General features: G+C 33.7%; 1 protein-coding gene across 8 annotated transcripts in view; it reads left to right on the top strand.

Annotated features, from left to right (window-relative positions):
* The window catches only part of LOC140161365 (probable phospholipid-transporting ATPase IA), a 105,390-nt gene extending 93,230 nt beyond the window's left edge, over positions 1-12,160 (top strand). For 5 of the 8 annotated variants that reach the window (XM_072184870.1, XM_072184869.1, XM_072184868.1 and 2 more), the window contains exons 33-36: positions 1,445-1,486; positions 4,706-4,797; positions 5,354-5,397; positions 6,417-12,160. In XM_072184870.1, coding sequence (XP_072040971.1) covers positions 1,445-1,486; positions 4,706-4,797; positions 5,354-5,397; positions 6,417-6,491 — 253 coding nt within the window. In that variant the 3' untranslated portion in view covers positions 6,492-12,160. Of the gene's footprint in view, positions 1-1,444; positions 1,487-4,705; positions 4,798-5,353; positions 5,398-6,416 lie in introns of those variants that run through there. The other 3 variants (XM_072184867.1, XR_011860092.1, XM_072184871.1) reach the window with 3 other exon arrangements.
* Positions 12,161-12,411: the final 251 nt, after the last annotated feature.

The following is a 12,411-nucleotide window of genomic DNA, read 5'->3' as shown; positions in this document are numbered from 1 at the left end:
GCTACATTGATTTTTATCTGTGACATGAACCTCTTCAGCCATGTGGTAGAATCATTGAATAACATATTTGGTAATCAATCAATCAACCTACCAACCAATCAATCAATCAATGGATCAATTGATTAACCATCCAATAATTGATCAGTCAATCATTGAATCAATAACTGAATCAATCAATCAATCAATCAATCATTGAATCAATAACTGAATCAATCAATCAATCAATCAATCAACCAACCATCAATCAATCAACTGTCATTAGAGTCAGTCAATCAATACTTCATCTTAGATTAGATTTTTCAATGCTGTCTTCATGACATACGCATGCAATCACTCGTAGACTACATTTTTCTTTAGTCCATTAGCACATCAGTCATCATTCATACACTACATTATAATCATCAGTTCTATGCTCTTACTAACCTTAGCCTTGCCTTGTTTTGATAGATCACTCAATCGTAAGGGATGGCTTCAATATCCAACTGCCAGTTGACCACTGGCAGCCTGGTAGAAATTGAAGTTAAACCATGTTTTATTGTTGTGAATTATAGAAACCAGACCCAATCACCAGTTCTGTCAGGCGGTTGGGTCTTTAAGCCATCCTGAATTTATTTCATGCAAACATGTCACAAAACTGCCCACTTTCTTGGATTACCAAAATTCAAAACGTCTACATGATAATTATCCAATTATGCTCTGCACATTGGGCCATTCAATTTAAAATCCACACTTCCCCTATGGAAGACATGATCTGAATTTCCCACACAGCGAGTGTGAATTTCAAATGGAGTCACCCATTCAGGTAACCCCATTTGAAATTCACGCTCCCTGTGTGGAAGATTAAGGTCATGTCTTCCATAGAGGATATATAGATTTCAACTGGAATATGGTTTTTGATACCTCATTTGGGCCACTTGCCCAATTGTTGTCATGATGACCTTGAAAAGAGAATACTTAGTTGGCACCATTGTGGTACTTCTGAAAACCAGGTCAATTTAAACGTGTGTAGCAAATTTTACACAATGCAGCATTGGAATATGCAGTAAAAGTTGAGTTGCTTTAACAAGATTCAACATGCAGCGGTGACGTAATGCAAACCATGGGAGTAGTACTGAAAATACTAAAGTGGAAACTCTTAACACAAAATCTGTTAGCACAAAATTCTTGATAACCCAAAATGCTTCTGAAGTCCCAAGCATATATTTTCTACGTTATAAAGACCTGATAACACAAAATCCTGTTAACACAAACTAAAAATCCAAGTCCCTAACAATTTGTGTTATCAAGGTTTCACTGTACATTGATGTAATTGCCGCATTGTTGTAATGAAAAAGCACCTGCCTGCTTTTGGTTGATAATTGTTGTTTAACCATTTTACTCTTTACTGTATGTTTATGTATGTGTGTGGTAATTATAGCAACTTCTTTTCACCTTCTTTGAATAGCTTTGGGCGTATCGAGAATTCTGCCCAAAATATTAAAGACCGGTAAGATTATGCAACCGTCAAAGTAATGCATGCAACATGACCAATATTCCCATCATACAGGTTTATAGGTGGAGATGTTTACAGTAACCATGGCAACTGCATAATGATAACATGACACCATTAGTGATGGGTCCTATGTAGACCAAGAATTCAGTTTTTATAGCAAAAGTGAAATTAAGCTTTACAGAGAGTTTTGTGTTTTGCTAGATTTATTGAGAACTTGAATTCTTGGTCATTTTAGCAAATCTACCATCCATTCATACATGCCATATATAACAGCATGAAACATCCAATTTTAGTACTACCTAGTGCTGTAAAAGTAAAAATGTTTGATTAATTGATTGTCACACTCTATACAGTGACCGCAAAAATAAAACGGCAAATATGTTCTTTTATACATAATTATGCTTATGCCCGGAATCATGATTTTGATAAGAACAAGTAAAGTAGTAGTTCATAATTGGCAAAGCATGAGAAATTACTCAAAAATTACCACTTTTACATTTACATTTTCATTATAATTTCTACTGATAACATGCAATTATCTACCAAGGTGTCACTGTTTGATCCAGTGAATTGGTCAGTTCATCCAATCCACTAATTCAACAGTCAGTCCATCAATCAATTACTCAATCGATCATGTGATTGATAATTAATCAAACAAAAATTTTGCGGTTGAAGGTAGTAAAAAAGTTGAATGTTTGTTGAAGCTCACAGCATTTGGGAAGTCATCATGGCTGCCTAACCTAACTCATCTTAGAGTAACATGGATCTATTTAATCACATGTAGATACCTATAAAGAGTGATTAAGGGCTTGAGTGGAAAAGTAGTGTGTATAATGCTAACAAATTGCTTGGGTCAAACTCTTACAGATTATCTTAATGAGTATTAGGTTGATTCAAGGGTGGATCCAGGAATTTTCATTAGGGGGGGAGCCACGGTGGCGGCTTGGCGGCCACACAAAGTCAAGCACCGCTATGCAAAAAATAGATGGTTGTGCGCAGTGCCCCCTCCCCCTTAAATCCGCCTCTGGGTTGATTAGCTATTGCCTTTTAAGTGTATCAATACTTTTTGATCGCAAGTTATATCTAAAAATGGTAGAAACCTTTGGATACTTGCCCATGTTGAGTACATTTGTTACATGCAGTGGCATATGTGATGATTATTAATAATTAATAGGTCTACACGTGTGGCCCCCATAGGATCACACAGTTGCAGAACTCAAGTCCTGTGAAGAATTTGAGGTACTACTTTGATTTAATTCTCCGTAGACGAGACAGATATGAAGAGTTAGAGGAGTAAGTTGAAACAGGACCCAGGACAATTTGTTCTTATATTTTTAAATTTATCTTGTCAAGTTTTCTTTGATTTATGATGAGATATATTTGTTGAATATTGAAGGAAACATTAAGTTACTTTTTCTTTTGTAGAGGTTTCCTGTTAATCAGTTCTAAAGGGTTTAGTTTGTTTTATTTCTTCTTTAACCTGGGTTACTAGCATAGGGCTATATCTGAAACGTATCGGTAGAGTTGGTTTTTTACCAAGTCCATCCAAAACTGGCTTAGGTCTACATATAAATTTAGCTTTTTTATGTGGGTTGCTTAATGTCCCAACCAAAGAACCTAGTGCTCTATTGTTACTATATACCTTGAGCAGACCTTCGTTTTTAAGGAGCTCGATTGCACCAGAGCTCCTACAGCTCTCCTTAACAACATTCCAGGAGTATGATTTACTGAGCTCCTCACAATCCCTATGTTTTAGTACAGATATTAAAAGATTGAGCTCCTTGTTGAGCACCTTAGTAAACTCAGAAGAGTGATTAACAGAGCTCCTGTAATTTTCAAAAATGAAGGCCTGCTTTTTACTCTGGAAGAAAAGTCAATGTGTAAAATATTTCATGGAAAGTAAATACCTAGACAACAAGTACTAACAATACTTCACATGAATATCCACTAGGTCACTTCATTTCATTCACATTATGTGACCATAATATCATATTGTTGTTCATTGAAATCATTATAGGGGGTTAGTAATCAATCATTAACAGAACTATTTTGTAGCCTATGACCAAACAAGAGTAATTGTAGAGTAAAAATAGTCTCAAAAACTTGTCTAGGTGAAAACTATTTCTGTTTGCTCGATGGCTATGTATGTTTACTAATTTGAACATTTGTTTTTCATTTTTCATTGCATAACATTGAAGGTTATCATTTCTGAAGAAGCAAACTCAGAAACATCATAGTTTACCAAATGGCAACCCATCATTATTTACTGTTCATCTTGAGTCGTTATTTGTCAAATCACTACATTATTTTACATTATTTATGTTTATCACAACTGAATTTGGTAAAAGTTAACTTTGTACATCTTGTTCAAGAAATGATAATTGTACAGTTTGCATGATTACTAATTATGCTTATTAATCTTATCTAACTGCATGTGTTATTTTTGCATTTTTGACAACCCTGAATGTTATTTTTGCCTGACACAAATGTACCAATGAGGGATTAAGCTCCATATTTGGTATGTTCAATATGTTGTTCATATGTGCCGCGCCTCGTTAATCAAAACTTGGGCACAATTAACTTTAGAATCTGGTATGCCACACCTGTCATTATTTTGAGAACAGTGTTTGTGGGTGGGCATCGCTTATTGTATAACCTAGTCAAAACTTGTGGATCAAACTACATTTTCATAAAGCATAGAAGTACTGATATATTGGTACATATTTATTGTTTATTTTGTTGTTTTACTATTTTACATTTTTCACCCTTGTTTCAACATTTAACGGAAATATTTAATTATTGTGATTTTAAATAATCTGGTGATGTTCAGCCAAAAACAAATTAAGGTTTCTGAGTGCTTTATGCTTTATTAGAATATGGTTTCAGAATTCTATGCTTTATGAACAACTTTTCCTCTGGACTTAGTCTAGTCCCACAAACATGATGGTTGTAGTTTGCCCGAAAATAACAAAATTTCATATTTTGTCAAAATGGAGGCTGCGGCACATTATGCATATAAGCGACATTATTGTGTGTGCTTCCTATCCCTCTATGGTATATTTATGCCAGTTTTTGCCAAGTGTTAATTAAAGCTGGGAATACTAATCATACAATTTTTATTATTTTCAACTGCCATCAGAAGAACTGCAATGAAAAATATATGGTGTGACTATAGAATATGAGAATAATTGTTTGATTGACTTGTAATTCCAGATTCAGTGAAACATCCCGTCTTCTTACCAAGCTTTTCAAGCGGACTCCCAGCAGTACAAGGAGAATGGCTGATGAGTATGAGCCACCATCACGTAAGTCTCCCATTCAGTCTCAATAAGCCCAATTGGCATTGTAACCGATTGACCAAATTTTACCAGAAATTACCAATACTTGAATTTTATATTTAACCATGCAACAGTGGCAATTAAATTCAACATATCTCAATATAATAAAGTTAGCAATGTTCTCCTTATATAATATAAAATTGTTATTGGCTTGAGGTCATAACACTTGGCTGTGTATCACATTTGCATCTGAATTCTTCTCTTGTAAAACAACGCAGTTGAATTGAAACCAACCCAATTATGCTATAAACTATTGCCAATCTATTGCTGTGCCGTATCCTGTATGTTTCTATTAGATTATCAGGCCCTATTTGCAGCACCCTTCACACAATCCTGTGAAGTGACCATGGATATGGGTGTATTAGGCTGAAGGATTCAGTCTATTTGGGGAGTGTCTTGGCCCATTTAAGAATATGAATGGCCTGGTATATTAAAGAGACTTTTTATAAAATTCTTAATTTACATTTGTAAATGATAACATGATGGTAAACAAGATTTGATTGTGTATGTTTGTGTTTTTCAGATGGCTTTGCCTTCTCTCAAGAAGAACATGGAGCAGTCAGACAGGTGAGTAGGGGTGTAGAAAAAAAAGAGAAGTGTTATGATCTTAGACAGAATTAAAAAGACTAGTTTGCCTCTGACGTCACTGTCAATCATACTCCCCACAACCCTAGATTGGTTAGTAGCACGTAAATGGAAGGTTGATTCATCTCGTGCCAATTGGAGAAAAGGAATCGCATAAAATGGCCGAAGAATTACGATACATTTCAAGGCAATAAGTAACTTTTCTAGTCATTGTTGATATGGTGCCTTCAGTAAAGAAAGTCTTCTATTACTAATACCTAACTTTTGAGCAGATAAGTGTAAGGCATGCTGTTTTACCGCCGCATTCAGAAACTCAATCATCACGAAACTCATAAACAAACCAAGCAAACTTGTCTTTTTAAATTTGTCTTTGTTTATAATAAAAATGCATTACACAATCAACGTTAACCTTCACAAGCATGGGTCATTCATAGAAGATGTAAGTCAGCATGTAAGAAAATCCACCCATTCTCCTTTAAAGGGATTATCAGTGATTTGTTGAACTAGAATACACTTCTTCAAAATTCAGATTTTTGCATTTTTGGGACAAGTACTACTGAAACAGACAAATGGCAAAGGTGAAAGCAATCTGATAAAGACAACATTGGACATCAATATAAAGATCTGATAAAAGTATTATCATGTTTTATTACTCCCATTTTTAATTACATGAGCAAGGCTGGCAAATTCAGAGGACAGAGGGGGGTACATGCCCTGGGTGCCACCCTTGGGGGAGCCAAATTGACCACTCAGCATCGATTCTGCACCCCCTCCAAGTGAAGAAAGTCAAAAGCACAAGATCATTTGAAAGATCAATTTAAGACCGATATTCAACTTCATTATAACCAACATTAATGAGTGATAGGGGAAGGGCGCCATTATGTATCCTTAGCCTTGGGCACCACAACCCCTAGCTATGCCACTGTAGAGTTAGTCTTTATATTAATTTTATTACTAAGTGTCTAATCAAGAATTTCCTGTATGATTCTTTTTCCTTTCAGGGTGAAGTTATTCGTGCTTTTGACACCACTAAAGGACCTGAGGGTGCTGTTGTGATTCAAGAAGGGATCCAATAATACCAATTTGGAATTACCTTCTCTACAGGGTTTTACTGCTTTGTGTTCTTCACTGCTGCATTTGTCTACTTAAATCAATATCAGTTACTACAATTTCTCTCTCATGATGTGTTTCTAGTTTTTTGTTATGTAATTTCCTAAAACATTTAAAAAATGGTGAATACATTATAAAATTATTAATAAAATATGATGAAAATGTAATTGATCATGTGTGATTTCATCCAATGTGTATTTCCCTATACTTCTCAAAGAAGTGCCAACCATAAAGCCATCCTTAAAATTAAAACTAGAAACACCTCATAAGAGAATTGGATGATATTAATGTAAGAAGTTGGTAATGTGTGTAATTTATGCAAGTCCTAGTAATCTTTAATTAACAACATCTGACATGAAGTATTAAGTTACAATTTTTCTGTGTATGCAATATATTATTTTGAAAATGTATGTTTCTTTGATGGAAAAACATGCGTGTGTTTCAAATTGAGCTCAATGCTGCATGTGTATGCATAGACAAAAATACTTTGTACTTCAAGCCAGACTATTATAGCCCTATAAGGTTTTGCAAAATATGCCTCGTTTCTTCTAAGCCCTTGGGGTTTTAGACAATTCAACACAATTGTTATGCCTCAATAGGAACTAATACTAAATCATAATTCATCTTCTTTGTTTTCGAGATAAATTATAATATCAAGTTTAATTAAATTGATATGCTATAATTGGTGATCTATAGTTAATAAGAAACAATGGAGCCTTATGATAATTGTAATCACTTGACAAAACCACTTGCTTTTTTTTCCCTTCCTGTTATGTAAATGAAATTTTGCAACCAAATTTGGTGTATGAAAGAAATGCCTATCTTTACTGTATAAATATTGCTGATCAACAAAGAATGTATTCGAACAACCATCCTAACAATGATGCTCAAATTATACAAAAAATATTAAGCTTTGAGCATTTTTCACTGGATGTGGTAAAAAATTGAGATGAACATGGTAAAGATGACAGCCTGAATTATAACTTGTTTCGTCTCAAGTTGAGAGTAACGCCATATGGTGGAATGCACTCTCAACTTTAGACAAGACACAGTAGTCTGTAATTTTTCTGTGATGATAGTGACACTCCCATGTTTGTTGGACTCGCATATATTATGTTCAGTACTGATTTATATAAATACAAAGCTATGTACATACTATATATATTATATATTGAAGAAAATATGCGATAGAGGAAAAAACATGTTGTACACTTAAGGCACATCAGAAGTCATTCCATGTAATGTTATACTATTATTTATATGATGTTTGTGTATAACTACTTGTTTTACATGTTTTTAAATTGGAGCTAGGTTTGTGTATGCATGTGTGGTATAAAGTTGAAACTTGGTGTAACAGTGTGTAGTAATATCTGTATATAACCAAATAGCCAAGAGATTTGTTTCCACAACAAACTCTTGGTACGCGCAGTTTTAAAAACCTAACATGTATCTAAATAGGAGAAGAATATTTGCTATATTTATGTTTTACTTGGTCAAGTACCTAATGCTACCCGTGATAACAAGAAGACCAGAAACAAACGTTTCTATTTTTTGTAATGTTATGATGCCCTCTGCTCTCCCTGCACTGTATGTGCTTGTATTGTATATTGTTATAGGGCTGAATGTTGCATACAGCTCAGATTATACTGGTTTGCCAAAGTATATCTGCCAGCTCAATTTAGGAATATTTGAGGTCAAAGTGCCAGTTTCTTGTAACGAATATTTAAACAAAAGATAAAAGCATAGATTGGGACGATACATGGTTTAATTTGGCCAGTTGTATCATCGAAATGTGGTCTTTTAAAACAAGAAACTACTGCTTTTTCACTAATGTTGAGTAGTTTTGACATATGTTGAGAAGCAGACTAATGTAAAATAGAAGAATGCTAGTACAAGTATATAGGCCCAATAATAAACTTTATTATTATTCATATCTTTGTCAACAAGCTTTCAGCAAAAGAAATGTAACAAACCCATTGCCCTAGTGGCTTCCAGTAGAAGCCTTAAATCACCATAAGATCACAATGGAAGTTTTTGTATGCGAACTCTGATGAGGCATGCAGGTTACACCCAGTGAGGTTACATCAAAAAGATGGAAGCTGTTTACACTCTGTATGAGAGTGTTTCCGTGCTTGAATACTCAAGTTTCCTAACGAAAAAAATATATTAAAACCAAGCCACTAATTACACATTTAGTGGTAATGACCCCCTTGGCTAGTTTACAGCCAGCTCATCTCAATGATAAATGGTGTTTTAGAACTTCTAGTCACACCATGTTTACGGCTGTATCAATGGGGAATCAGTAGGGTAGAATTTTACCACCTTTTTTTGTAAGGAAATCGGAGCATATGTGCATGTATGTTGATTATTAAGATAGTAGTTGCCGTTATTAGTTTTGATCAAGTTTATTGTTGAAGTACTTAAAGTTCAGAAACTGACTAGTATAATAGCCTGCTATTTTGTATTTGTAGATTTTGCATACTTAAAAATTATGATAATTATTATAAATAAAATATGTAGAGAATTAACTGTCATGTGCAATGTAGGAAAGTAATTATTTTATTATTACCGTTATTATTTTTTATTATTTCAGTTATCAGAAAGATACTTGTTATTTTATTTGTCACAAGCGTTGTATCTCTCATATAAAGAAATTGTCCATTATGTATATATTACTGTTAAATATATTTCTTTAGCCAAAATTTCATGCTTATGTTATTTGTCCCTGTACATTGTCCTTATAGTTTTTGGACAGTTTCTAACAAGCCCATAGCAGTTGTACCAAAAAATGCACTGTTAGTGTTAGAAGCATATTTATAGTGCAAAGCCAACTGTAACTACTTGTAAAGTAGAAGTCATGACATGTTGAAACTGCTGAAGAAATACAATGTTTACATAACTACTAACGTCTGACAGTGAAAGACTGTAGTGCTGTGCTAGATATTCAAACAATGTGATCATCTTGATGGGGTAAAGTGGGGGGGGGGGTTGAGCATGCATTGTGTCGCTTAACGTAAAACAAAATCTACTGTAATATAATGAGTACATACAAACCACCGATTTGTGAAATGTAATTACGCAACCTAGTAAGCCCTACCTAGCTTATATGTTGTCAGTACAAGCCATTGGACACATAACCTTTGCGAGATTGCCTTTTTAAAACTGAGTGCCTGTCTGGCTTGTTCTGCACAATGAGTTCATTTCTATAATTTTAAAAAAGAGACAGGGTTTGTTTTTTCCCACAGATGACTGGGATAGTCTGGACTGGGTATAGACCATGTATAACACAATCGGAAATGGGCGTTATTGGATTGTTAGGCAATGGTGCCAAAAAGTGTACTTCCTGCAATTTTCATTGAAACATTGAAATGAAATGGTCAATTTGTGTTGTGTCATTAAAGCACAAGTTTTTGTAGCATAATATGCACAACTGGCACCACATATGAGAGCAGGTAGAAACCCAGCAGTGTCCAGACTCTCTTTGGGCAAAAACACATTGTAACTTACAGTGTATGAAACAAGATGGTTTGTTAATATGAAGTGATAAACCGAGCAAATTATAAAAAGCTTATGAGAAGCTGAATTATTAGCTACTGTAGTGCAGGTTAATTTTGTTGAGCACACACAATTGGCTAAAACCTTAAAATATTTTCAATTACAAATTAAATTACAAAAATTACTTGTACAAAAGTACTGTGTATATAATTGGGATTCATTCTATAATGTAAAGCTAAGAAACTCATGTAAATTTCACCTGTGGTACAAGAGATGAAAAATACTTATTTTAAACATTGAAACACCTTAAACTTGTAAAAATTTAAAAAGAAATAGTTTTGTCCTTTCCAAGTTGAAAATAGTGATTAGTTAATCAAACTTAGACAAATGTTTTTTTCATGAGTCATTTCTTCAGAATGTTGATTGAGATCCATGTAATGAGTAGTGGTCCGGTATTATACATAAGTTGATTATGTATAAGCCATGGATTCTCAATATGTAGGGAACTGACCACCCATAAAATGTGGGGTTGTGACACTACCCAGGAATTCACTATTTTATGTGGAATGGTTAGCACTGTTTTGTTCAAATCCAGTGAAAAATGATGAAATACAGTTGGATTTTACTCAATTTGGGCCATATTTTTTCACAAATTTTGTTTGGAATTCCATATCTCACAATCCTTTTTCACTATTTTTGAATGAAAATTGTTGGATCTGTAATGGCTAAAAATGTTAATTTTGGTTGGAATTCCAAAATCTTCTTCAATGGATGTGAATTTCAATTGGAATGGCCCCAGGAGATTAAATGTGTGACTCAATCTTGATTGTGTTGTCTGAGTGGGAAATATTGGTATAAGCAATATTTTGATGTCTGCTACTAATCCCTGTAGAATGTGAAGTTATCACATCAAAGTGGTTTTTGGGAGAGTATGCCTGGGACAAAATTAGTGTGAGATTTGATAACTAGGGGATGAGAAATTACAATTACAAGGAAATATCAAGAAAAGATTTGTCTAGCTTTTGATTTACTATGATTCTAAAAAACCAAATTCAGTTACAACACCTATCCTTCATATTATCCATTAAATGGTACACTTAATATCACTATTCTTTTGTATACATAAATTACATAAGGAATAATTACTTTTGATGTTTTAATAATGGTGATGTAAATTCTGTACATTTTGACAATTATGTAAAACAGTTCCCATGGTTACCTGTTACTGTGACCGCTGATTCTATAGTGTAGTTAGTGTATGTAGAATACAATTGAGCATCTTATATTTATACTGCAAAGCTCATTCATTATTACTCAGTTGTAAAGGAATGATGGTTATAAATGATATCAATGTGGTAATATCATTTAGATTTGTCCATTTTTCCCTCAAGTTGTGCAAGTAATGTGCACTTTGTATTAAAATGGTGAAATTTTGCATGTAACCACACACTACCAGCCGTCTGCTTGATCTAAAAATGTGTATTAATATTTCCTGATGGGATATAGAGTATTCTTGGTTTTGAATTATAAAAAGTTCTTTTTTTTTCTCAAAAAACAAGCATTTCGGATGTTGTGTGTAGTTTAAAGACTATATAAATATAGTGACTGTAGCAGTGTCATAACTAACAGTTTAAGATAAAATTAAAATGATAAAAGTTTATTTATTCAATGAATAGCATTACTGTACATGTTTGTTTCTGTTTTCAGTTGCAACTTGGCTGGTTGTCCAGAAATACATTCTTAATTTTCTACATGTTGGAGATGACGGTGGAATACTAGAATTGTCAAGTTTGACATTGATCCCAATTATGAACAAAATCAATAGTGTATGTATAGTATAAATGTCTCAGCTAGAAAGTAAGATTGGCTTGGCATTAGAATCAAATTACTTGTCAAAGATTACACTTCTTGCTAGCCAAGTTAGGACTGAAAATTATCACCATTTAACCCATTTATCATTTCCATCAAAAATTAATGGAAAATGTTGGTATAATATAGTGAAATGTGAGTATACTGCATATTTAGCTGTATCAATTGAATTCTTGTGACTGTATAGTATTGTTTTCTATTAAGAAAACAAAATGTTTTTTAGTTCATGTGAAAAGTTGCAATTAAAATATCTATGTTCTTTAGCAAAAAAAAGTTGTGGTTGTGAATGAGTGTTTGTTTGAAAATGGTGAACAAGTTGAATATTACAAGATAAAGTAAGATCAGTAAAAGCTTTTTTTAAAGGGGTGTGATCCGATCGACAGCCTCTCCCCATTTTTCTTCATCTGATAAATCTACAGCTAGTCCCCGAGGGGAGTTAAATAATAATGCTGATAGTCCCAAAGACGAGTTAAAATAAGCATGCAAACCTTTCCTTGAAATATGCAATATTTAAAGTTAATA

The sequence above is a fragment of the Amphiura filiformis genome, chromosome 9, assembly GCF_039555335.1.
Source record: "Amphiura filiformis chromosome 9, Afil_fr2py, whole genome shotgun sequence".
NCBI classification, from domain to species: Eukaryota; Metazoa; Echinodermata; class Ophiuroidea; order Amphilepidida; family Amphiuridae; genus Amphiura; species Amphiura filiformis.
Note: the sequence above shows the minus strand (reverse complement) of the source record. Positions and strands in the feature narration are given on the sequence as shown.